This window comes from Dendrobium catenatum, unplaced genomic scaffold (assembly GCF_001605985.2).
Source record: "Dendrobium catenatum unplaced genomic scaffold, ASM160598v2 fragScaff_scaffold_1056, whole genome shotgun sequence".
Classification (NCBI taxonomy): Eukaryota; Viridiplantae; Streptophyta; class Magnoliopsida; order Asparagales; family Orchidaceae; genus Dendrobium; species Dendrobium catenatum.
This window is the reverse complement of record NW_021319518.1, coordinates 4,553,459-4,580,961: the sequence shown is the minus strand read 5'-3', so window position 1 is coordinate 4,580,961 and position 27,503 is coordinate 4,553,459. Positions and strand designations below refer to the sequence as shown.

The window sequence follows — 27,503 nt, the reverse complement described above, 5'->3', positions numbered from 1 at the left end:
CTACTCAGTTGTGGGAGAGAGACTGTACTATCAGGGAAGGAGTGTGATTCCAAGGTCTTCCATCCACATTCCCCAGCTGCTACAGGAGTTTCATGGGAGTGCCATAGGAGGGCATTCAGGAGTGCAAAAAACTTATAGTCGGTTAGCTGCTGAATTGTACTATAAGGGGATGAGGAAAGATGTAGAGGAGATGGTGGCGAAGTGTGATATCTGTCAGCGAAGCAAGTACCTGACGATGGCACCAGGGGGATTACTACAGCCTCTGGCCCTACCAGAGAAGGTTTGGGAGGAGATTACTATGGATTTCATTGATGGGCTCCCAAAATCAGAAGGCTACATAGTTATACTTGTAGTGGTCGACAGGCTGAGCAAATATGCTCATTTCATTCCCTTGAGACACCCGTACACAGCAGTGTCTGTAGCAGCAGCTTTTGTGTGGGAGATAGTCCGCCTGCATAGGGTACCAGAATCCATTATTTCTGATAGGGACAAGGTGTTCCTGAGCCATTTTTGGAGGGAGCTATTTAGGATGCAGGGAACAGTATTGAAGAGGAGCACAGCCTACCATCCACAGACTGATGGGCAGACGGAGGTGGTGAATAGGAGCTTGGAGACATACTTGAGGTGTTTTGTGTCTGAAACACCAAAGCAGTGGGCCAAATGGCTAGCTTGGGCAGAATACTGATACAATATCTCCTTTCACTCAGCTACCAAGATAACACCTTTTAAGGTGTTATATGGGAGGGACCCTCCACATTTTGTACACTACAGTCATGGTAGTACTCCTGTATCTGCAGTGGATCAGCATTTGAAGGAAAGAGATCAGGTGTTGGAAGAACTCAAGAAGCATTTACTTAGAGCCCAGCAACTTATGAAGAAGCGGGCGGACGGCAAAAGGAGAGATATACAATTTGCAGTTGGGGACAGGGTCTACTTGAAGCTCCGACCATACCGACAAAGGACTATGGCCCAAAGAAGAAATGAGAAGCTTGCAGCAAGGTATTTTGGCCCTTTTGAAGTGGAGGAGAGAATTGGAGAGGTGGCCTGTAGCCCTGTAGATTGAGGCTCCCTCCAACAGCCAGAATACACCCCGTTTTTCATGTATCACAGTTGAGGCGAGTGGTGGGGGAGCATGCAGTGAGCCCAGAGCTGCCCAGCCAATTGAGGGAGGACATGGAAGTGACATTGGAGTCTCTAGCGGTAGAAGGAGTGCGCATCAACGAGAAGGGGGAAAGGGATGTGAAGATTAGGCGGAGCGGCCCCAGACTACGAGGCCACATGAGAGCCATACGAGACGGCGAAACAGCAGTTTCCTGATTTTCACCTTGAGGACAAGGTGATTCTTTGGGAGGGCGGTAATGTTAGACCGGTCCAAGGAGAACCGGTCCAGCCGGCCCAACCTCTTGGGCCGGCTCATCTCGTTTACTCCAGGAGGAGCCGGCGGAAACAAGCAGAGGAGAAGGGGTGGGGTCCACTTGAAATTTGAATTGATTCTTGGAGCCAAAAGGAGGGGAAACAAGGGTAATTAGGTCATTTTGTATTAATTTGAATTGTATGCATTAAGTAGGGAGAAAAGAGGGGAATTAGGGATGTCATGCTTGGTGAGAGTTTCTTTTGTCTTCTTGGATAGTGAGGGCTCTAGATCGAAATCTAGAGATTGGGAGAGTGCGATCCTCCTCTCGAATAGAGGATCCTTGTATCTTTGCTATTTGTTGCATCTACTAGTAAAATACAAGTCTTTTCTCCATAACTTCTACAGTTTTTCCCTATTTTTCTACTGTTTTTTGCTGTTTTTCTGCTGTAGACAGCAGTTTTCCCTTGGATCTACTTGGTTTTGGTGAGAAACACTTGGAAATCCAAGTGTTTCTTATCAGACCTCTACTACATAAAGGATCCCTCGAGCATCTTCTCTTCATGTTCCTTTGCGATGTCGACAAAGGCGGCAGCTTTCCATCCCACCGGGGATCTGCCGTCGGAGTTGTGGAGGGATTTCTGCAAGAGAAGCTGCTGCCACAAGATCAGGAGACCGTTTCATTAGGCTCATCATTCTTTTCATCAGAGTCTGTAGTATCTTCCCCGTTAGCATACCCAACCTCTGCTCTCCCTTTGTCTCTCTCGTTCGATTTTGCAGTCCTCAAGCAAAGCACCGAAGTTTGAGCCATGGCGAAATAGAGAAGATGAAAAGCTTTCGTGGAGGAAGAAACGATGATGTTCCCGCCACAGAAGGACGAAATGACAATTAAAACATTGTGTGATTTCCTTTTTCTCTCAAAACGGGCGGGTTTCTTTTACGCGCAAAATGAACTACAACGAAGGGTTTAGAATACTTTAGGATTTAATTTTACTTTCCTCCGTGTCAAACCAAACAGGGAAAAAGCTCAAATACGCATATTTGATTTACTTTACACACTGTTTACTCTCCCAACCAAACATCCCTTAAGTTTGAAAGTCAAATAAGTGTAAAATATTCTAAATGTCAGGGTTTTTAAAATATTGGAGTTTGGCTAAAATAAAAAGGAATGCAAAGTAAAGTAAATGAAGAGTAAACCATTTTAATTCGTTTTTTAGGCAAACTAAACTCGCCCAATTTTGAGCAATAGCTGTTTATACCGCAAGCAAGCTTGATTGACCTTCGTCGTTGTTCGTCACCACCCATAACCTCCACCCACCCCTGGTAGCAACCATCCGCCACCAGCAGCCAGCCACCACCATCCCGTCGTCGGCACCTGCAGCCGACCACCACAACTACTGGACACATCCAGCCACCATCGCCGACCAACATCTTAGGACTTTACACTACATTCATTTACTTCAAACCGAAAAAAAAAAAATAAAACATCCACCTGCATTTATTTTATGCTCATTCAAACAGCTCCAAAGTATTCTTTTTTACACTGCATTCCTTTTTTTTAGCCAACCAAATATCCCCTAAATCGTACTTATTGCCAAACAGCCCCTTAGAGAGGGAGAGAGGGATAGGAAGGAGGAATGAGAGAGAGAAGGCTCGGGAGGTTAGTTTGTTGGAAGGCTGCAAGAGGTGTGGTGGCCGGCGGCAGCTTTGGGCTATGATTTAGAAGAACGTTAAGGGACTGTCAAAATAGGTAGTTGGGAGTGTGGTCGTCTGCAGAAGTTTGGGTATTGGGTGTTAGGGCGGAGTGTTGTTGTGAGGAGAAAGCTAAGGGAGACGGGGTGAGTGGGAACTCATGTAGGGAACTGCAGCAATGCATTAACGGGCTGGTGGAGTTGGAGCAGGTTCGACGGGGTTGGGGAATCGCACTGCTGCAGGAAGAGGAGAGGAGTGAGATCAAGTGGTGGTTTGGCTGGGATGCGAAGAGCTCGACGGCGGCTAGGGAAGAGGGAAGAGGAGGCTGGACTGGTATTGTTGGCTAACGGCTAGAAATTGCCTAGCTGTAAGGGTTGTGGTTGCTGATTTGTGAGAGTGTGAGGGACGAAGTAGGCTGGTCTTACAGGTGCGAGGGAGCAGGTAAGGAGATGGGAGAGCTCAGGTGAGGTGTTGTTAGGCAGCTAGGCAAGTTGGGTATGGAACGGCGTGAGAGAAGCAGCAAGAGTCGGTGTTTCGTGTGACTGAGTTCGTGTCATGTGCAAGAAGAGGGGAGAGAGTTGAGGCCGAGAGTCCAAGTTGAGTGAAATGAGAGAGGATAATTTAGTATATAAATGTATTTTTTTTAATTAAATCGGCGACTAAGACAAAGACACGGGCAGTATTCAATAGCGATAAGACAGGGAGATGGCAGGATATAAGATTTGGTGATATATATATAAACACATCAAATGATGTGAATAGTCCTCTCCCTCAATTCATCGCTCTAGTGCGTCTCAATTTAAGTGTTTTAACATGCATGAGTTTGGGCTTGTGTGTCGACCGAGGCAATATAGATTTATATTTTGAATAATTTTGATATTTTAAAGGCGACCACAAAATCCATTTCGTGAACCAACGTCATTTCATGCAACATCACAACCTTAGCTCATCTTTTTTCAATTATTGTTGCTTGATCCGTATACGAGGGATTCCTCTTAGATACTTATTGTTCTAGATATAGCATAGAAATACTTTTTGCAATCAAATATCATTCTAGTGATTTTGCGCAATGTCGTACTTATCGTTGCTTGATCGAGCCTCGCACAAGCAGCTCTTCTTCGATAAATTCAATTACTAGATCACATTGGTGCAATATGTCTTGCAAGCAGATGACCTTCGAGGGATTTCGACCACAATTGAGGAGCTTCGAAGCTTGTTACACGAGACATCTTATCAGTCGATTGTCCTTTTCAAGCTTAGCCTCCTCCAATCTTTTAGATTAGTCAGGTAGCACGACCTAAGACTTCCAATTTTTTAAGGGAGTGTTCAGCTCAGGCACACCTTTTTTATCTTTAATTTATTTCATTTTCGCACTACTTCATTTTTTTGCATACTGATGCCTTCATTTCAACATCTCATGAAACACTCATCATGAATAAATGGAGCCAATAAAAAATAGTTGAAATATATCTGGTGATGATGCTGAGATAATGATGATGGTTAAGGTAGAACAAAATTAATAAAGGAAGAAACAGTCAGATATATGAAAGTATGCTTCTTCAAACACAACTATCTGACAAGAAAGCACACTCATAGCATTCAAAAGGACAACAAAATGACAAACTAATAATTCAATATGCATCTGTGAATTCTACTTCATTCTATTTCAAGCATTATAAAACCTGAAAATAAAAATACCTCATTTTAAATTCATAAAGCACCCATGGAAACATATAATAGGGAGGGTGAATTTAACAGCACAAATACGTGTTTCTGTACCGAAATAAAAGCATTTTAAATTTTTTTAAAAAAGGCGAGTCAAAAAATATCCAATATCCATTCAAAAAACATTCCTTTGGAAAGAATATTCACAAATTTCAAAAGTTTTAAGTTATTTTTCTTTATCAATCCTAACCTAAGAGCATCAATCACAAAAGATGGTCAATAAAAAAACTATTAGTTATTACATAAAGTCTCTAGTTTCAGATAACTTAGTTTATCAGCAATGGAAGAAAAGGGGACTCAGGTAAAATGATGGCCTCGTGGATTAAACAATGTTAACATAAACCAACAAGCGCCCCAACCTTACATCCAATTTAGATGCTAGTTTCAATCATGGCATGGCCGATATCAGCAAGTTCCCTAGTACTAAAGTATGCATACTCTTCCTCTAACAAAGACTGAATAAATGTTGACGTAGCTACATTTAACACAATTAGCTGCAAATTCATTAGCTTGCTGACAACTCTCCCATAACATCATAAAAGTACATAATAAAGTTTGGGATACATAAATGCCTGAAATAGAATTAACTTATTGGAAAAAATACAATTTCAAGAAATGGAATTAACTTATATTGTTAAATTGTACATCACTGGGTTATCTCCATGTAAACGGGGAAAGTAATCAAATGCAACAACAATATTCCATTGAACGGTGCAATAAGCATACCATCTAGTTCTTCAATAGCCTCTAAAGCATCTCTACGATCATCAAATTCAACAAAAGCATATGCAGGACGCCTTCGAGAAACCCAAACACTGTGTATGTACCAAAAAATATGTCAATCAATTGCAGTATACTGTCAAAAAAGTTAAAAATGACTGACTACTATCAATCAAAATCAGCTTTCAATTAATGTGCTTACTCAAAGACAAAAGTAATCAGCTTATCTTAATTCAAATCATTCAAAATTTTACCAAACATACATTTCATATGAAAACAAACTATTCCATAAAGAAGAACCTTCATTTATTACAATGTGCTCATATGCGTTGCTGTTCTTTGCACAATCTAATATTGATACAACATTGTAAGGAATATCAGAACACCAGAGCCAGAATACATGTAATCACATCAAGGATCCAATAATAACAGCCCTTGTATAAGTGTTATATACTACTAGACATATTTTTTCATGATTACCACCTCTACATTCTTTCATAAACAGTACAGGTATAATAATAGATACATGCATCATTTAATTTAAAATGCTTTCCTATTCTTAAAATTTCAATGTTTGTTAGCTAACAAGCATAAGACCACGTAAAAGAATGCATAATTGCATAAACCACAGCGAGCGTACTGCAGCATGCATATCCCTAATATCATATTTAAATCTAACATTTATATGGCAAATCGTGTCATTTATATAGGTATATCACAACCACTATTTCCACATAAAAAGCATAAACTGCTTAACAATGGATTGCAATAGTAATATGAAGAAAAAGTGGAAATGGACAACTTGATGATGATAATCAATTGCATTGGCAGGGCACTTGACTATATTTGTTATAATAAATGCTTGTATTTGAATTGAAAGTTTAGTATCATCCATATTATTAAAAATATGATAACTAAAAAATTAAAAGAAATTTTAAAAATAAATTCCTTAAGTATCAACTTATATAGGGGTGTCAATATTTGACACAACCTGAAAACCTGACTCGAACCCAACCCGAAAATTCCGGGTTAGGGTCAACTCGGACCCGAAACAAGTAGGGTTCGGGTTTAACAATTCGATCCGTTTCAAAAATCGTGTCGGGTTCGAGTTAACCCTTTGACCCGAAATCGACCCGTTTTTTACCCGGAAACCCGTTATGACCCGAAAACTAAAGATTGACCAGTTTTCAATCCGTTTTTGACCTGAAACCCCGATTTTAACCCGAAAACTAATAATTCTTGGTCAGCCCCAGGTCATTTGGGTTGTGTCAGGTTGACACGGACCCGAAGCGGGTCGGGTTCGAGTCCAGAAAACCGACCCGTTTGCAAAAACGGGTCGGGTTTGGGTTGACCCGAATAGTATCGGGTCAGTTCGAGGTTAGACCCAAACCCGACCAGTGACCCGAAATTAACACCCCTAAACTATAGCGTTATAGCTTTTTTTTTTAGCAAGATCTCTAAATAAATATCAACTTAGCTGACACCTCTGAATGTAGGGAGATTTAAAGTGCTGGTGGACAATGGATAAATATTATTCTAGATATTTATCTTCGTGATATTAATTTTGTAATTAAAAAAAGAGCAATACTCCAAAACTCATGTTACGAAAAGGACCGCAGATTTTATCACAACCAACCATGAGTTCTTAGCTCTTCAATATCATAATAATAAATCAAACTTTAATATTCGAGACTCTGACATAATATGCAAAGAGTCATTAAACGTAATAAGCTCCCTTTCCTTCGCAATGTCTAAGGCGCACAAACAAACGGATACTAGAGATTGAAAAACTCTATCTTCTAAAGATAAACAAAGCTTTTCTCTAATGCATCTGTACTAACATACGAAATTAAACAAAAGGATAAATTCTTTTTATTTTACTAGACCAGAATGAAATTAGCATAACACTAACTCCAGGATCATCTGTAATTGTATAAAATCAATTTTTACGTTCTGCAAGATCAAGGATTACTTTAATGAAAGTATGCTAACTTTCTCAAAGATTACCTCCGCAGCACTCCAAAAACTTGAAACACAGTTTCCAAGTCCTTCTCCGCAATATATGGTTGCAAGTTACCAACGTAAACTCGGGACATCATGATATATGGATATCAACCTATCGAGAAGAACAAAATAAGCAGCATAATGAAATGAAATATTGAAAGCCTGTGCATTTGGTAAATGTTATCAATTACTTACCAATATGGTTTATCAAAATACTGAAGTGGGATTATTTTTCAGAAATTTCTCAATATCAATTTAAAAAATACTGTGGGAATTTTAATCAATAAATTTTACAATGGGAAAAAAAAAAGACATCCACAAAAAAAAGCAAAAGTTTATGAAGTTCAACGCTAAAAGGTTCTTGAAATGATGCTACAGCTATAATAACTTCAACAATAAAGTTTTTAAGGATGGAGCCCTCAATTGAAAACCAATACCAAGTTGATCCATAACACTAACTGAATGTGAAATGTAAACCACAATCCAGGACACTAGTTGTGAGGACATCTCGACCATCTAATCTCAGTGATAGCCCAAAAAGAAAAAACCCAACACAACTTTGTAAAGATGAAAAAGTTAGCTCTGCAGTTGAGTAGGGACTTCAATCATCCAGATAGTTACAAACAAAGCCTTCGCATGGCCAAAGATTGCAAGCAAAGTATGAACTTAAGAAACCAATGAGGCAAGGACTGAAAAGGGGTGACGACAGTTAGATAAAAATGATAGAGTGCAGCTAAAGGTTCTCAGGCCGCACATATATAGGGAAAATAGTCAATGAGAACTTTTTGTTCTTCATATCCATATCTTAAATTGATCAAAAAGAGAAAAGGAATGAAATTCATGCACCGAGGAGAGCAAAAAAAGAATCCTTTGTGATTGGTCCCTAAGTTTAACATTCCTTTTACTTAGCCTTCTCAACAAACCATAATTTTGTTGGGGATGTGGAAGTAAACCATGCAATGAAATAAACCAAAAAAAAATGCAGCGGAAAGTAAAGGAAACCAAAATTTAACGTGGAAAAACTGAAATGGGGAAAAAACCACGGAACCGCACCACATTAGATATCCACTATGAAAATTTGAAAAAATAAGTATAGATCTCTCTTCTCTCTCACTCTCTCATTGCTTTTCTTCTCACTTACCGTTCTCACACACTAAACAAAAGAGAAAAGCGTGTATATACCATCAAGGGACGCCACCCTTGAGAAAAACGATAAAAAAAAAAAAAAAGTTAAGTCCACCTTGAAGCCCAACGCGTCTCTAGTCTACTAGACAACGCTATGGTGCTAAATTTAGAGCGTTGTGGCTATGAACTTAGAGCGTTGCAACGCTCCGCTCTCTGTCTTTTCTCCCAGCAAACTTTGCAATGTCAGACGTACGAAAAAAATTCTAGTGCAAAGCACCCGAACCCAAGCAGGGGGAGGACCCTGCACCCCCAATGAGCACGAGAAATTGACTTGAGGTCAAAGGAAACAGTATAATCCAATTGATCGACACAATCAGATTCCACAGACTAACAAATCTCTCACATCTTTTTTTTCTAGTATTCCTTTCTTTCATCATCTAAAGTAATCCTAAATGTTACGTAGTTGGTTTGAGGTGCTGACAAATGTGATGAAATTTGCTTCCCAAAGCGCAGAACCACCTTATTTTCAATGGAGCACAATAGCACAACCTAGAAGTTGACCTAAAAACCTACAATTATGAGGTTAATAGTCAAGCCAGGAGGATACTGAGGGTGGCAAATGAAGTAGTATCATTGCTCAGATTAAGATAATAGAAAATAAAAAAGAAATGAAATATGGTAAATCCATACTTTATTATAAACTTGTAAAAAAAGATGCGGCAGAAGCCAACGGAAACGAAGAACAGTTTTGAAGCTTTATAAAGATTAAATTTGATAAGTACTAGGTTGATATGCAACTAACTTGATAAGTATGCAGCCATCTTTTCTGTTATACTAAAATTCTACCAACTCTGCGGTGCAACAACCACCTCTCCTCTAATTCAAGTTCCTTTATGATGTAGGCAGAGCCGGCCTATTGGCATTCCTCATGCCGATTTTAATTCCCAAAAGTTTTCTAGGTATTCCTATTGGTTGTTTGGGAGGTGAATCAACTACATGTATTGATTGTTTTTTTTTTCCCTTTTTTCCCCAATAAATGGGGCTGTTTGTGGCAGTTTTTGTAAATAATTTGCATACAAACCTGTAGGTTTTTCTAGCTTGCGAGCTAGCCCCCTTTCTCCTTCCCCTCTATTACTTCGTCTCGGTCTTCTACCTCTTCTTCTCTATCCACGGTTCCTACCCCATTTGTATCCTTCATCTCTTGTGAGCTTGGTGGTGTGTGCTGCCACGTGTTGGTTGGAATTTGCTAGAGGAGTATGGATTTGTTCTGGATCGGTTCAGTGGTAGATTCCGGGTTAGATCTATCTTTTGAGCACCTATCCTTTAGATTTAGAGCTTTGCATATGAGGTGACCGCTTGTTGATTGTTCTGAGGGTAGTCATGTTGTCATTTATTTAAGTTTACGGATTTTATATGCTGCTTTCTAGAACTTGTTTCTACTTTTAGTTTTATATGTGGATGTTCATGTTTTACTGAAAGGAATAGATTCTCTAATTGCTTTCCTAAGTGTTCTCCATAAGATATTTAGAAACTTAAGTTGCATCACTTTATCATCAATAGATTGCTGCATCTCAGCCATCCGCCTTCAACAATCTCTGTAATGTATACAAAAATTGTCTACCTAGCCACATATATATACAACTTAAATCCTGCAATAGAGTGTATGAAAATACCTAGTGAAATATAGTTTTATTTATAGCTATATGTTTCACTACAAATGCTACAGGTTACGTTTTGTCTTCATGGTACTAGAGCCTTAGCCTACCAACAAGCTAGTTCTTCTTCTCGTTCTTCTAAACTTTTCTATGGACGATTCCATCAATTCATCTATTAATACTCTCTCTGTCCAAAATTGCATCCTTGCCAAAATGAAAGTATACCCCAATAGTTCTTTTAGCCACACACAATCAAAACAATTACCATGGACGAGATCGCGGCTAGAATTATCAATTCTCTAATCAACAGGGAGTTGGATCATCATACAGAGGTGGGAGAAACAACTCAACAAAATGACCTAATTGTCAAATATACGGTAAAATTGGGCACACTACAATCACCTGTTGGCATAGGTGTGATCTACAATACAATTCCCCTTCTACAGCTGCTGTTACTAGACTCTTCACACAACTGCAACCAAACAATAGAGATTGACACTTCAACACGAGTGATTCAGCATATCTAATCTTGGATCTGCAACAAATTCAGAATCCAACGCTATATATAGATTAGACACAGTCATAGTGAAGAATGGAGCATATTTGCCTATCAACAACAGTGGACAAGGTCTACTACCAACCCCTACTTCTAACCATAAGATCGTACTCCATAACCTTTTACATGTTCCCTCCATCTCACATAATCTTCTTTCCATTAACAAATTGAAATATGATAATCAATGTTCTGTTTCCTTTGATGCTACTAGATTCATAATCAAGGATCTTTGGACCAACCAGGTCATTCTTCAAGGCCACAACAATAAAAGTCTCTATAACGTCCCCTCTCACAGCCTCCATCCTACACCAAAAGCTCTACATGTCCAATCCAGCTCCTCTCTATGGCACATCCGTCTCCGACATCCCCACAATTTAGTACTGGTTTCTAATTGCTATTGCAAAGCAACAAAGGTCCTAATATATTCCTTTTAGTTATTTTCACTGCATGTCATGTAAATTATCTTTTCTTAAAACAACAATACATGCTTCCAAACCTTTAGATTCATACACTAAGATGTCTGGGAACCTTCCCCAATTATTTCTCTCAATAATTTTAAATACTATGAGTTATTCATTAATGATTTCTCCAAGTTTTGTTGGTTCTTTCCTATGCATACTAAAGCAACGACTCATAAAAAATTTATTAAATTTTCCCTCATGGCTAAAAATTATTCAATCTGCTGGTGGAGGTGAATACAACATTCATATCCTACAAAAAAATCCACTGGAACATGGTATTACTAATCAACTCAGTTGTCCATGTACTCAAACAAAAACAAAACATTACCGAGCAAAAACAAAACCATTTAATTAAAATAACCCGCAGCCTCCTCCATGCAAAGCATCTACCACTTCAATTTCTGACAAACGCTATTCTCACTGCCAATTATTTTATCAACCGGCTACCTTCCAAAACCATCAAAGTAAAACCTCTACATTAGCTCCTGCATAAAAAAATTCCCAACCATGATCACCTCAAAGCATTCAGCCTATGTTTTCCTTGGCTTCAACCACTAACCACAAATAACTCTCACCAAGCTCTAGAGAATCTATATTCATTGATTACTCTTCACAAAGGATAACGTTGTTATAGTCCTCTTACAGGAAGAATAATTATTTTCCTTCATGTTGTTGTAAATGAACACATATCTTTACCAAACAATTTTGAATTCCAAGTTCAATTCCACTTCAAATACACCTTCTCCTCTCACACTCCTACACCCGACTCCGCTTCAACAACCTATCCATCTATTCCTTCCCTCCTTCACTTATCACTCCACATTCCCAATCCCTTCAATGTCACAAGCCCGCAAGCCTCCACCACTCAGCAGCCATTCACTTCTCATCAAAATGTTAATCTTCATTCTATGCAAACTACGCTAAAAATAGAAAATCTAAAGCCCAAATAAATATGTAAACTTCATATCAATCTTCAGTCCACTTCCACCCCCACCTGCTATACTCAGGCTACCAAATTTTGAGAAAGACATCTTGCCATTTCTAACAAATTTCTAGCCTTGCTGCAATAAGGAACATATTCACTCGTTCCACCATCCATGCATCAATAGGTATTGGGATGTCGATGGACATAAAAAACTGAACTCAAACTTGATGGCTCGGTGGATCGATACAAAGCTCATCTGGTTTCCCAAGGCTTCAATCAATAATATGGCATTGACTATTTTGAAAGATTTGAACCTCTTACAAAGATGCCAACCATATGTATATTTCTCACCATCGCTTCGCATCATAATTGGTTCGTTCTTCAATTGAATGTCTCTAATGCCTTTCTATATGGAAAACTTCATGAGGTAGTTTACATAGAGCAACACATGTATTCCATCTACATAAATCCATCTATGGATTGAAATAGACAATAAATATATTGGTTCATCACATTCTCTAATTGTCTTATAAGTAAAAGCTTCAGGTTTAACAATTTTGGTCCCTCATTGCTAATTTACTCCAAACACAAATTATTTATCTTATCTATGTCGATGATATACTCATTACCGAAAACCATCCATTAGCAATTTCCACACTCACCATTGAGTTACAAACCCAATTCTAACCAAAAGAGATTGATACTATCTCCTTCTTTCTTGGCATTCAAGTTAATTGCACCAAATTTGGCTACTTCCTACATCAATTCCAATATACTAAATAAATTTTGTTAGTTTTGTGTGGAATCTGATTGTGTCAATCAATCAGATTGTATTGTTGTCTTGGATCTCAATTCCATTGGTCAAGCTCATTGGAGAGATTATAGGGTGTTCTCCCCCTGCTTCAGTTCAAGTGCAAAAATTTTCTATGTACAACCATACAGTATTGTGCACCCAAGCATTGCAGTGTTGTATTATTTAGTTGAAGGCAGATAGAGAGTGGAGTGTCGTAGCGCTCAAAACTCCAGCACTGCGGCGCTGCCAGACAGTTTGGAGATAGAGAGTGGAGCACAATAGAGCTCCCTAACCTGGTGTCGTGGCACTGAGAGACAGGCTGGCAATTTTTTTCTAGATTTTCATGAAAGGTTGCATCCCTTGATGGTTTTATTATGTATCTATTTGTTAGTTCTTGTAAGAGAATGGTCTAAGGGTGAAGGGAGACAATGAGAGAGTGAAAGAGAAGAGAGATCTATACTATTTCTCTCAAATTTTCATAGTGAATTTTTTATGTGGTGTGGCTCCATAATTTTTCCAAGTTTTGTATTTTCCCACATTAAATCGTAGTGTTCTTTCTTTTCATTGCATTTTCTCTTTTTGTTTATATTCGATGTGTGGTTTACTTCCCCGGCACTTTTATAGAGATCTAAACTAGCTAACTGCAAACTAGCCCTCTCCCCATGTCCCTAAAGCATCCTCTAGTTCATATGGCAACCAATCCTTTGAAATCTTGGTAAATCACAGGATCACTGCATTATTTGATAAGCACTCATCAGAATATTATCTTCACCATAAATCAATTATGTTATTTTATGCATAGGTCACTAAATAAACATTATTAACAACTAAAACGCCTTCTTTGCTATATCAAAGGAAGAACTCATCTTGGTTTGCCAATCACCAAAGGTTATTTAACTCTGCATTCCTACTCAGGCACCAACCGGGCAACCAAGCCAATAGATAAAAAGTCAATGGCAGGCTACTATACATTCCTCGAACAAGCTCTTGTCTCTTGGAATGTTAAAAAGAATCCAACCATAGCAAAATCTTTGATTGAAGAAGAATATTGAGCTCTTACTTCAATTGCATCTGACATCATATGGCTTCATCGTTTATTACAAAATTTCAAAATCATAGTTCCAACAACACATCACTTCAATATGAAAATACTTCTGCAACAACATTAGAAAGCAATTTAGTTTTTCATGCCCGTTATAGACACTTCGAGATAGATTAACACTTAATCCGAGAACACATCTGTTCCAATAAATTACAATTCTACATATCAATTCCAAGGATCAACTAGCATACATCCTCATCAAACCTCTTTCTACCCCTTGATTTAAGCACCTAGGAGGCAAATTTACTATCCAATTCTTGGATCGTCAATTTGACGGGTAGTGATAAGTGTTATGCTTATCAACAACCATCCTGATAAATACGCAGTCATCTTTTCTACAATTCCATCTTCTCTGTAGTATAACAGCCACCTCCCCTTTGATTCATCAAGACCCTTCATCATCAACAGATCGCTGCATCTCAACAATCCGCCTTCAACCGACTCTATAAAGTGTACAGAAATTGTTATATATATATATATATATATATTACTCACACCCTTTAATACAGTTCGTAAAAATACCTAGTGTGTACAGAAATTGTCTTATAATAGTTTTCCTCCTAACGTTTGCTGCAGGTAACGATTGTCTTCAACAATAACTAAGTTCTTGTGAGTGTTGGTACAACATTTTAGCACAGCTGTTCACCATGCCAAGCTTTAATGCTAGAGTACATTCCACATATTACTAATTGTACTGATCAATAATAATCGTTGAACCCGAATTATCATAAGCTGCTTTCTACTATGAACGGCATAGTTAAACAAGGGTTCAAAGACGCAAACCAATCCCCCCAGTTTTCAGCCCATGGGAATTCCAAATTCCCAGCATTTTTTTAATGAAAATGGCAAAAATAAATAAATTCATTCAACTAGAATCGTTCATATCAAATGCTGTATCTGCGTCTGAGCAGCAATTTTCAAATAGGTGATCGCCACAAAGATCTTTAAAAACGCTTAATTGCATTTCTCCGCAAGCAAGTCCAGCGATCTCCTTCACAAGAAAAACAAACGTCGACAAATATACTATGGGGATGTTTGGATGTTTAGCCTTGTCGCCTAGATTTGTCAAATTCAATTTATGAAATCCTGCTAATCCGGCCATCCTGAAAACTGATTTTTAATCTTAAAAACTACCAATGTGTTTAATATGTGTAAGGACTAAGGATGCCTGTGAGGGTAACTTGACGACGGAGAGGGGACGTGAAACCGCAAATCCATTGGAAATGAGAATACAAGGACTCATTACCAAAAAAAAAATGCAGACAAGAAGCAGAGGAGGAGTTCGAATCCAAGAACGTTAGCTCACCTAGAAAGGATCTACACCGGCCGATAGATGGACACTGGCTTCCTGCTGCCAGCAAAATAGCTTAGGTTTCTGATCGTTTCGCAACAAGAAGCGCTATAATTTTAGATGGACACCGGCGCGCGCAAAATTAGAATGCAGAGAAATCTTCTTTCCGCGGCATTGGAGGATTTAAGCTTCGCGGAAATCCGAGTCCACCGCATGGGGTTAACTCAGTTGAAGGTGAAAGGTCGCTTAAATTTTAGTAATAATTCAAAATTATGGATGAACTTTGTAATTTAAAATTTATATTGTGTATTTTGCAGTAATGGACCCGCACACTCTCAAATTTTTAATAGTCATAGTGAGCATGGGCTGATTCACCTTTAGGACAGCCACTCGAAAAAATAAAAAAATTCTTTATTATTGTTGGGTCCTGGAATATTCGTATTGTATGAAGATCCAGCACACAAGCAAATAAGAGAGGGGGTGAAACATTCATAAGAGACACCAGAGTTTTTACGTGGAAAACCCCTGAAAAGGGGGAAAAACCACGGGGCCTGGCCCAATTTGAATGAATCCACTAGTATTTGTAGTTGATTACAAATGAGCCCTTCTTAGGGAGAAGGCCATGGCTTGATGTCACAAATGTACATAATATAGAGTGTATTACATGGTGGGAGTTACATATACATGTTTGTTTTGTCGGAATGACCATAGTAGGCGACGGAGGTCGGAAGGACCGTAGTCGGCAAGAGACCGGGGTCAGAAAGACCATTGTCTATTGATGGAGGTCAGAAGGACCATAGTAGGTGAAGGAGGTCGAAAGGATCGTAGTCGACAGTATTCTGGGAGAACTGTGGGCATCAGGTGGTGGCCTGGTGGAGCTCAAGGCCTCAAGTAGTAGTCCGGCGGAAGTCTGGGCCTCATGTGATGTTCTGGTGGAGCACACGGCCTTTGATGATGATCTGGCGAAGACAAGGGCCTCTAGCAAAGGTAAGGGCATTTGGCGAAGGTGAAGGCCTCTGGTAAAAGTGAGGGCCTCTGGAGAAGGTTAGGGCCTCTAACGAAGGTGAGGGCATCTGGCGAAGGTGATAGCCTCTGACAAAGGTGAGGGCCTCAGATGAAGGTGAAGGTCTTTGACGAAGGTGAGGGCCTCAGGTGGTGGTGCGGTGAGGCTCTGACGGTGGTCCGGCGAGGGTGAGGGCCTTAGGTGGTGGTCCGGCGAGACTCCGGCGGTGATCCGTCTAGGTGATACATCTACAATATCACTTACTAACTCACAAACATGACAAAATAAAAGTCAAGTCTATAAAAGAATAAATGAACCAAAACATATCACAACATAAATCTGATGCTGCTATTAAACTACTCAGCTCGCTTCTTACCCTTTCCCTGACCTGAAAATGGAAGAAAAATAGGAGTGAGTTAACGCGGCTCAACAGGCTATCACAACCTAAAAAAATTCAATGTCTCAAACCAAAAGGACTAAAAACATTGTACTATAACAACAAAATGAAGTGTTGTACAAAAATTGAAACTAAAACATATGCTGATATTGAATACATTTAAGTAATTAGTAAAATTGTATGAAAATTGATTGAAATGAAAATCAACATCTTATAGCAAATATCATAGTACCTCTCAAGCCCAAATTTCTAGTATACACAAACAAACAATAATATTCCATCATATATCTCCTAATCTTCCTTCACATCGGTATTTGAATACATAAGATAGTACAAAATAACACTAGGGGTGTTTAAGATAGTACAAAATAACACTAGGGGTGTTAAAAATAGGTTGCAGGTCAGGTTGATGTTGAACTTGATATTGACCCGCTATTGTTTGACTTGACCCAAACTAGACTAGATTTTACATATGGGTTAAAAATTCCAACTCGGACCCGACGTGTCGGGTTACCGAGTTAACCCAACCCTACTCGATTTAACGAATTAACACAAACTATTCCGAGGGGCGAGCACGTTGAGCGCAAGCGGGAGGCAGTTCAGAATGGTTGAAACAGAAGTGGATGGGGGCCTGCAGAATGTTGTTCGGTGCGGGGCTTGCCGGCAAAGCAGAAGGCGAAAGCATCACGCGCAAGTAGTCGCGTAGGTCATGGGGTCTTGCTTACGCTTGTACAAGAGAAACATAAGTGAGTGAGTGCAACATGCAGGGTCGGGGTCACGAACAAGCGGGACATGATCCGATGTGAGGTCATGGGCATGCGATGCGTGCTACTGGCTGGTCACTTTTGGGTCATTTTCGGTTTACCTTGTTAACTCAAAACCTACTTGATTTTTCAAACGAGTCGAAAAATGGAACCTTGGACCCAACCCATTTGCTAAATGGGTTGACCCGAAATTGAATTTTTTTAGGTCAGGTTTGGGATCAAGTTTTTGGGTTGGATCAAATATTAACACCCATAAATTGCGCCTAATAGAATTTATATTGTGTCATTGGCACTAGAATCTAAAAACATAATATAGTGCATATAACATGTAATAGTTCTCATACCAAGCATATAGTACCATAATATGGCTTTTACCACTAAAATATGCCATAAGCACTTGAATAGATCTTCTAGAACTTCTCCCATTTTCACACCAAGCCTTCTCAACCTCCTTATTTCACCCAACCACGCACAAAAAAGAACATATTTTTATTCATTTCGGAAGTTATAATGGTAAGCAACAAAAACACTACTAAGCAAAAACTGATATTTCCAAAAAAAAAAAAACCAATTATCATAGAATGTGTACAACAATATTATGAAGCTTTAATTGAACTAGAAAATTATTTTTATATGTTTTTTTAATCGATAAAAATCAATGCTCTTCAAAATCATCTAGCAAAAAATCTCAAATAAATACTCAAAATAATCAGAACAGTCGTACCGATAATATATCAAAAGTTATATGAATAAAAGTTATCAGAATCTGATAAAATTGCATTTTTTTAACAACCAATTATAAATTCAATCAAAAAATTTTAAAAATATCGAATTACTAAAAACTGAGTTAGGTAAAACATAACATATCTCGATTCAGGCAACTTCTCAAATCAAACTAAAGGCTAAAAATGATCTGAAGACGCTCAAATCAGAGTTTCTCCCACTAGAAACCCTCTCCTCTCTCTACCAACAGTTGCCAAAACATTCAAATAAGTTTGAATGGTCAATTTAGATATTTTTAATATTAAAGTTTGCTTTAGCACTGTACACACGCTCCCTACAAAATTTGTAGCGCTGCCTTCCATGCTGTACACTGGAGCTTTGAATTAAATACACATTTTTCTGAGAATATAGTACCGAAGCACTAAAAACACAGTACTTGGGCAGTCGAAAAAAAAATCAACTTTTTATAATGTGCTTTTAAACCCATGAAATCTCGCAGAACACATGCATACCTTCACATGCATATAAAACACTCTCAGACATGAGTAAAAGAGTGCAAATGCATAAGTTTAACAGGTTACCTGATGCCCAATTGGGTCAAACCGATTTGAACAAAATTCTGAATCTTGAGGTCTCACACAACTCGACTATATTATGATCACGATTGAAGCTCTTATGCTCTCAAATAGTTAATGCCCTTGAGTAATGAATCATAGAGTAAACTTAATAGGGCACAAAACCCTATGTTATGCAAGGTTGCCTTGAATTTTTCCCTTAGACAAATATTTATCCTAGATCTACAAGACACACTTGGATAAAGCAACTCATGGATACCGATAAATAGGGGCGGAGCTAGAAATTTTTATGAGTGGGGGCACAAATTGATCAATTTTAATATACTCCTAAAATTTTTTTAGTAGCATTTTTATCTCTCCATTAAACAGTCTATAATAAAATAACATTTTTAACTTTTAAAAACATTAATATTTGTTTTTAATAAAATTTTAAATTCTATATTCTATTAGTTGTTACACATAAATTATAATCATCTTATTTCATTTTAAATATTTAGCTATTAATTTTATAAAAAAATAATTTGTAACATGCATATATTTTTTTTCTTTATATATGTATATATATTAATTTTTAATGATAAAAATTAATATTTTTCTAACATTGCATATTTTAATAAAATTATTGATTGCTAATTTATGACATATATAAAAAATTTGTACTAAATTTTCTCATTTATTTTTGTTGGATTTAATAATAGTTTAATTAAAAAATAGTAAGCAACTTTACATTTGATAATATTAACAAAATGCTTTAAAACTTTTAGAAAGATAATATATGTATTTATGCCAACTATTCATCGCCGCATCCTATTTTTATGACAGCAACAAGTTCATATTCAACCTGTCTTGTCGATTTTAAATATGGCCGGCATTTCAGTCATTATAACTTCGTCAACCCTTGTCTTCCTCATCCGTGCAAAGCTAATGCAAAGAAGAGAGAGAGAGAGACACTGAGAGAGAGAGAGTGCGTGTGACAAATGGAGGATGGTGGATTGTCAGAGAAGTTAACAATGGAGAAGAGGCGTAGCAGAAAAGAAAGAGATGAGAGTGGAGAGTGGGAAGAGATCGGACTTGGGCAACTGGGCGGTTTATCTGCAGTGTATTGCTTTTTTATATAAAAAAATACCATAATCTAATATGAACTAAAAAAAAATTTCAGGTCCCAGTGCCCTCACAGGGGCTCTGCCGCTGCGGACAAAGATCCTTCGGTTAGGTTTGGTCGACAATCTCCTTTAACTAAGTAAATTAAGGACCATGATAACCTGATATTATAGAACCATGAGATCTTGATCTTGAATATTTTCATTCATTCCACTATCCGCTTTAAGTGCATGGTGATGAACTTCTAATTTTAAACATCTAAAATTATTGTTACTATATGTCAGGTACTTAGTCTCTATCTAATGACCATCCTTAATCAAAAATGCTCTCCTATCATCGAAATATGTAATTAACCATATGGGCTTACGCCTATAAGAAAATGGATCTCAGATCATATAGTCCTCGCATAATGCGGGCGAAATATCTAAGTAGTGTCGTACCTCTAGTCAATATGCCATATGAAAATATTCCCCGAACTTAATCTATTAAAACTATCCCTAAATCACTTGAAAAGGCTTTCAAATTTTCGAACCCACAAAGTTAGGAGTAATAAGCCTCTCACTTGGAGTATTATCATTTGGGTGTTTCTATTACATATTATAAGGAGAGTTAGTACAAGATCCTTATCCAATTACAATTATAAGAAACTTTAGTGAAATTTTTTAGAGGAGGGCTTGGGGAGTGAAAACAGGCATTAGGTGGTCGAACAACTATAGAATTCTTTGTGCGATCTGCTTCCATTTTTCATATTTACTTAATTATTTTACTTTATACAAATTAAATAAGATATTTTGGGGATTTCATCTTCATATTAAACTTTTTTCATTAAAAAAAATTCTTTTAACATATTAATACATTGATTTTTAAAAATCATTTTGCAAATTAGTCCAATTTTTGTCTTACCTTCGAGTGGCATTGGAGCAACGGCTATTTCTTGTAAGATCTTGCAACCTAAAAGTAGATCCTAATGGCACATATTAGAAATGATGTGATGACCGAAGGATATTATATTCCCATCCTAAGTCATTTTATAACATTATATTTGACTTTTTGAAAGTCTTCATGTCTAAGGCTTCGTGTGAGATAGCTTTCTTACTGCATCTTAAAACAGTTTTTTAGTACTAAAAAATTGCTTAAATTTTGAACTAAAAAACTGTTTTAAGAAGCAGTAAGAAAGTTGTCCCAAACGAAATAAAAGTTTATTCATCCTACTACTACTCTATATATATATATATATATATAAAATTTATTCATCCTACTAATTTTGTATGTGACATTTAATATAAATTGGCTATTTATGCCCTAGTAAAATTATAGATGGTTATATTAAAAATAAATTGTACAGGTGCGAAAGAGAGATGCCCTAGCCGTCATCTCCTCTTTCCTTCCCGCTTGATCGCTCTTCTTCCCTGGCCGCCACCGGCCTCCAGCCGGTGGTCACCATGGACACGCTTGATCCTACTCTGTTTCCTCCTATGGCTCAAGCTTCCACTTCCGTCTCTGCTTCAAATCCACGAGTTTTAGACCACCTTTGGTCTAATATCATTTCGGAACCTGCTCCTTCTACACCTCACATTCCAGTCTCCCTTATGGAAACACCAGAAGATATCATACCCTTCAACAAAGATTTCACTGAACATGCGGCTGTGGAATGGAGTCTCTGCCTTGTAGGTTACTCTATCGGTAAGAGACCTTACTATGAAGCTTTAAAAGAAACTGCAAAAAGAATTTGGAAGCTAAAAGGTACCTTTCAACTCATTGCTCTCACCGATGGGTTTTTTCTATTCAAATTTTCTTTGCTGGAAGATTACGACATGGTCTGGGGGAAGGGAGCTTGGTTTTTCCATGGTAAACCTTTCATCTTTCAGAAATGGACTAAGAATTTTAATCCCACTAGAGAAAATTTCTCATCTGTGTCGATTTGGGTAAAAATCCACAACCTTCCTTTAGTTTGTTGGAACTCTGAAGGGATATCTAAAAGAGCTTCAAAGATTGGGATTCTGATAGTGGTAGATGCGTTAACTGCGGCCAAAACGAGATTAACGTATGCCAGGATATGTATACAAGTATCTATCACCTCTTCTTTTCCTGAGAGTGTTGCTGTTACGATTGAGGGAGATGTCATCAAATTGCAAGTTCAATATGAATGGAAACCCAATCCCTGCACTTCATGTGCTTCCTTAGCTCATTCAACTCAGAATTGACCTACCGCTCAGTCTACTGCGCAGAATGCCTCTAATCATATTAGAGGTCACAGTAATTCCTGTAATCCTCGAAATGTTCCTCTTCACCGATCCAAGTCTGTTACATTCAAGGGGGAAAATCAGCCGGATTCTTCCAAACTGGATTCTCATGTTGCTTCAGCTTCTAATCTAGCTTTAGTCCCTTCCCAGGTTAACTGGGTACCTAAATATAATGTACTTCCTGGAAAAACCTCTGTTGCTGCACTACAGAATGATCCCATTCCTGATCCCCAGCTTACAAATCTTATTGTAAATAATACTGAAATTTTACCTCACACTTTCAGTGATGCTACTAATTCAGTTCCCCTTCTCATTCCAAATCTTAATTCCCCTACTAATGATTGCATAAGGGAAACCGTACTAGTCCAACCTCATCCCTCCATTCCTCCTACTATGCCAATGAGTAATAAGTTCTCCTCTCTACAGGGTACTGAAGAATTAGTCCTATCGGGATCTGAAAATGATTGTTCTTCTTATTCTGAGCCTATATCTAACTCTAGTGGGAAAAAAAGCAAAATAACCCAGCCTAAAAATGCAAAAGGAAAGGGTTCTAAAAAGCCGTCGTCTGCTAAGCGTAAATGATTTGTCCATCCATAGCGGCTTGGACTATTAGAGGATTTACTTCCTCTAATAAGGTTTCACATTGCAAATTGCTCGTTCAAATGATTCGTTTGGATATGTTGTGTATTCTAGAGAATAGAATACAGGCTTCTAGTCTTTCTGACTTGACTTTTTTCAACAGTCATAAGGTTTATGGTTTGGAATCTAGTTGCAATAATTTCCATTGTGCTAATCCGGGCAAGATTTGGTTAAAATGGAATTCTGATACTTTGGATTTCCAACCCTCTTTCTTCTCTTCTCAAATGATTACTGGTATGATTTTCTATGGGTCTTGCACTCCTTTTTTACTTTATGTGATTTATGCCTCTAATCATCAGATAGGTAGAAAAGCACTTTGGGAGGATCTTAGAGCTCTCTTTCCCACAGGGGGCATTCCCTGGTTGGTTATGGGTGATTTTAATTGTTGTCGATTTACTTCAGAAAAATTAGGGGGAAATTTACTACATCAACATCAGCTTTATGACTTTAACAGTGTTATTTTTGACACTAATCTTCATGATCTGGCGTCCATGGGACCCTCGTATACTTGGTACTATCAAAGGACTGATTCCCCTATTCACATACGTTTAGATCGTATGCTAGTGAATGAGTACTGGCTAGCTTCGTATCCGGATTCCTACTGCCTCATTAGAACTCCAGATGGTTCGGATCACTGCCCTATTATACTCAAATCCAGTGAGAACTCTATTTCTAGACATCGCTTTCTCTTCAAAAATTATTGGGTTAAATGTGATCAATTCTTGTATATTATGTTTGATTTTTTTGGCACCAATGCCCATGGGAATCTTCTAGTGGATTTGGCCTATAAACTTAAGCAATTAAAAAATGTTATTAGAGGTAAAAGTTGGGCTAATTCGAACAATATGGCTGATCAATTAAAACTCCTTCAAAATAAGCAATTGGCTTGTCTTAACAATCTGAATTCTGGTGCTGATCTTGTACAGAACTCTTTGGAGCTGAAAAATGTAAACATTAAATTGGAGGTTGCTTCCTCCATGTGGTTTTCATGGATTAAACAAAGAGCTAAAGCCAAATGGCTCTCTCAGGGGGAGGAGGATCTGAAGTTTCTTTATGCTAGAATCCGTTTACGTAGGCATATTAAAAAAACTGCTACTACCCTTTCCATGTCAAATGCTGGACCAGTATTGATGCCATCTCTGATTCTATCTCCTACTTTCAAAATCTTTTCAATACGCCTCATAATCGGGAATTCTGTGTAGATTTCTTCCCTCCTGGTAATGTTATTTCCACTGAACTTGGTAGATCTCTTACGGATCCTTTTACTGATATTGAAATTAAGAAAGCAGTGTATTCTGGAGCTTCCAATTCCACGCATGGACTAGATGGCTTAAACTTTGAGTTTTTCAAGACTTCCTGGGTGGTTACTGGCACTACTGTTTGCAATGCTATCAAGAGTTTTCATCAAAATGCTTACATTCCCCGCTCTATTAAGGCCACTGCCATCACTCTTATACCTAAATCTAACCATGCTGAAACTTTATCTGATTTCCGGTCAATTGCCTTGTGTAATACCTCTTACAAAATTATTGCTAAACTTTTGGCCGTGAGGATGAAGTCTTTAATGGTCCATATTATAAAAGGTAATCAAGCGGGTTTTATCCAACATAGGATTTCAACTAATAATGTCATCCTTGCTAATGAAATTTTACAACATTCTAGGAAAACCTCAAACTTCAAGCTAATGTGTATTAAGCTTGACATTAAAAAAGCATTTGATAGTGTCTCTCGTGAATTTCTTATTGCTAGAATGCTTCAAAAATGTTTTCCTAACATATTTGTTGGGTGGATTGATGCATGCATCAAAGAGGTATGGTATTCTTTATGTATGGATGGTGCTTTGGAGGGTTTTTTCCCCTTCTAGTTGTGGCCTAAGGCAGGGTTGCCCACTTAGTCCATATCTTTTTACTATTGTGATGGATGCCCTTTCTTGCTTGCTTGATTGTAATCTTCATGAAAACAGTTTTGAGGCTCTTTCTGTTGGGGATTATAGGCTTTCTCATCTACTATATGCTAATGACTTAATTCTGTTTGGTAAAGCTGATCTTCCAAACTGTGAAAAAATTACAAAAACTCTCAAGGATTTCTCTATTGCTTCAGGTCTTCATATTAATTATGAGAAAAGCTGTGTGATTTTGCCACCCAACTACACAAATGCTGACAGTCTGTGTGCATCTCTTAATATATCCAACTCCTCTAACACCATGAGTTATCTTGGTATTCCTATATCTCCTTATAATCCTAGGATAGCCAATTTTCTGTACTCTTGGAAAGCATCATCAAGAAGTTGTCGGGTTGGAAGGCCAAAGCTCTATCGTTTGCTGGTAGGCTGCAGTTTCTTAGATACACTATATGGAATTCGATCGCCTACTGGATTCGTGGTAGCATAATACCTAAAACTTTTATAAAGCAAATTGATAGACTATGTGCTAAATTCTTATATTTTGGTGACTCTAGTGCCAAAAAATTTAGTGCCAAAAAATTACATTTAATTGCTTGGAGAAACACTTGTTTGCCGAAAGAGAAGGGTGGTATAGGTTTGCCTTCATTGAAATCCTTACAGTTTAGCTATAACTGTTCTCTCATTATTATGATTTATAATACTCATTACCCTTTAAGTGTATGGCTGTTCAATGCTTACATATCTCCTTGGAAAGAACCCATTTCTAAAGCCTATGTGTTCTGGAAGAATGTTGGTAAAGATGCTCTCTTAGCTAAGCAGAATTTTCACTTTACTGTTTCTTCTACTTCTAAGTTCTCTCTTTATTGGGATCATTGGTGTAAGGATTATACACTTAAAGAGATAAGAGATGCTCAACCCCTGCTTTCTTCTTTCCCTGTTAATGAGAGTATAGCTGTGATTATAAATGGAGTGCACTGGAGCTTGCCTGCTGCTATGCGCGCCTTTGTTCACTCTGTTTTTTCTGCTATTAATATTAAGGAAGGTTCACTAGATAATCTGTATTGGGGAGATGGTAAGAACTGCAAGCATAAACATTATAGAGAGTTTTATTTTAATGATTACCCGAATGTTACCTGGTGGAAGTTTGTGTGGCACAAAAAGTATGTCATTCGTTTTTCTTCTTTTTGCTGGATGGCTATTAAGGGAGGTCTTAAAACTGCTGATTCACTTTTTGCAAGGGGGATTGAAGTAAATAAAAACTGTGCTCTTTGCCATTGTTATGATGAAACTAGTTCACATTTATTTTTTGAATGTGATTATTCCTTTGCTATTCTCTCTATTCTTATGAGAAATCTTGGGTTCTTACTCTTGAGGCCCAATATACTGCAAATTTTTGAATACATAGAGGATACGCATCATAAGGATAAGGATTTCTTCTTTCTCCTTATCTGTTGTGCGGTTTATTACATTTGGCGTGAAAGGAATGATAGGAAATTTGGAGGTAAATCTGTATCTTCCACCACTTTAGCTCACAAAATCAAAACGGCTGTACTCTCAAAAATTCTGAAGTGGAAAAAAGTTGAAAACCTGTTACATTTGCTGTAAATGTTGGGTGCTGTATTGCATTTCTGCTGTAAGGTTGGCTGGATTGGTTTTTTCTCTGGTTGCTGGGTGCTCATTGCTGTATTGCTGATGGTGGCAGGCTGGAATTCTTCTCTGGTTTGCTAGGTGCAATTGTATTCTGGATAGGCAGGATTTTGTTCGGTGGAAGATGGGAAATGATGTTAGAATTGCCATTTTTCTCCTTTGGATGGCAAGTTAAGTTGGCTTTTTATTTTTGCAACTAGGTTGAGAGAGCGGCAATTCCTGAGCCCGAGGCATTAATGTCTTCCTCAGTCTGTTGTTGGCTTCTTCCCTCATATGGTTTTTGGTTATAATTTTCTCCGAATCTGTTTTTTAGACATAGTTTATTTTCTTACTTAGTATCAGCTTTTGGGGTTTTTGTTTTTTGCCCCAGTTTTTGGATCTACTCAGTTTTTGCTAGGTCTTGTCTTTACTGTTTTTTTCTTTTTTCATGACATGTAACAAGTTTATATTAATGAAAAGGGCCACGGCCATAATTTTATCCAAAAAAAAGAAGATAAATTGTACATGAACTTAAGCTTGATAATTAAGCTCTAGGTATTTAAATTATATTTTCTTTGAGCTTAAATATAATGATTACTTGTTGCCGATATTAGCGTCGGGTTGTTCACCTACGTCAAAAAACTGGGTTGCCGAGTTTGTCGAAGACGAGCACTAAAGAGGAGAAAAGCGCTCGAAAGAGGAAAGAGATTGTTAACTTCGCAGGAAGGGCGCGAAAGAAGAAACAAATGCAATTCGATTCGAGATGAATTACATCATTTTGAAGTTTTACTATATTTTAGAATGTAAAATGGGTTTTTTGGTTGGAGGTGCCCTAGTAAGAAAGTTATTTATTTTAAAATTTTGAGTGAATTTTATTTTCTAAAGAGAACTTTTGACCATATTTTTATAAGAAATAAAATAATGGACATATTTTTCTAAATTCAAGCATTATGAGGCATATTAACTAAAATTTCTCTATATAAAAAAATAATAAGTCTAGAAAAAATTAATAGCATAAATTATTATATTATTTTTAATGCCATAAGATTTTAAAGGTTAGTATATCCTCTGTTAGAAAAGTTTGTGTATTTTGTACAAATTTAACACATTTAATTTAATTAAAAACATG

General features: G+C 37.6%; 3 protein-coding genes across 4 annotated transcripts in view; 2 read left to right on the top strand and 1 right to left on the bottom strand.

The window, feature by feature from the left end:
* LOC110108776 (serine/arginine-rich splicing factor RSZ21A) overlaps positions 1 to 15,559 on the bottom strand; it is a 23,341-nt gene extending 7,782 nt beyond the window's left edge. Inside the window, exons 1-3 of one of the 2 annotated variants that reach the window (XM_020839558.2) lie at positions 15,416 to 15,559; positions 7,496 to 7,604; positions 5,495 to 5,583 (exon numbers count right to left, since the gene is read on the bottom strand). In XM_020839558.2, coding sequence (XP_020695217.1) covers positions 5,495 to 5,583; positions 7,496 to 7,587 — 181 coding nt within the window. In that variant the 5' untranslated portion in view covers positions 7,588 to 7,604; positions 15,416 to 15,559. Of the gene's footprint in view, positions 1 to 2,610; positions 3,651 to 5,494; positions 5,584 to 7,495; positions 7,605 to 15,415 lie in introns of those variants that run through there. The other variant, XM_020839560.2, reaches the window with a different exon arrangement.
* A 5,846-nt stretch (positions 15,560 to 21,405) lies between these two features.
* Positions 21,406 to 22,788, top strand: LOC110108791. Its single transcript, XM_020839585.1, has 2 exons — positions 21,406 to 22,098; positions 22,192 to 22,788. Exons 1-2 carry the CDS (start codon positions 21,406 to 21,408, stop codon positions 22,786 to 22,788), a joined length of 1,290 nt encoding a protein of 429 aa, XP_020695244.1.
* A 548-nt stretch (positions 22,789 to 23,336) lies between these two features.
* LOC110108792 lies at positions 23,337 to 27,141 on the top strand. Its single transcript, XM_020839586.1, has 6 exons — positions 23,337 to 23,916; positions 24,048 to 24,660; positions 24,809 to 24,974; positions 25,091 to 25,996; positions 26,387 to 26,467; positions 26,989 to 27,141. The coding sequence occupies exons 1-6, from the start codon at positions 23,337 to 23,339 to the stop codon at positions 27,139 to 27,141; spliced, it is 2,499 nt and encodes an 832-aa protein (XP_020695245.1).
* Positions 27,142 to 27,503: the final 362 nt, after the last annotated feature.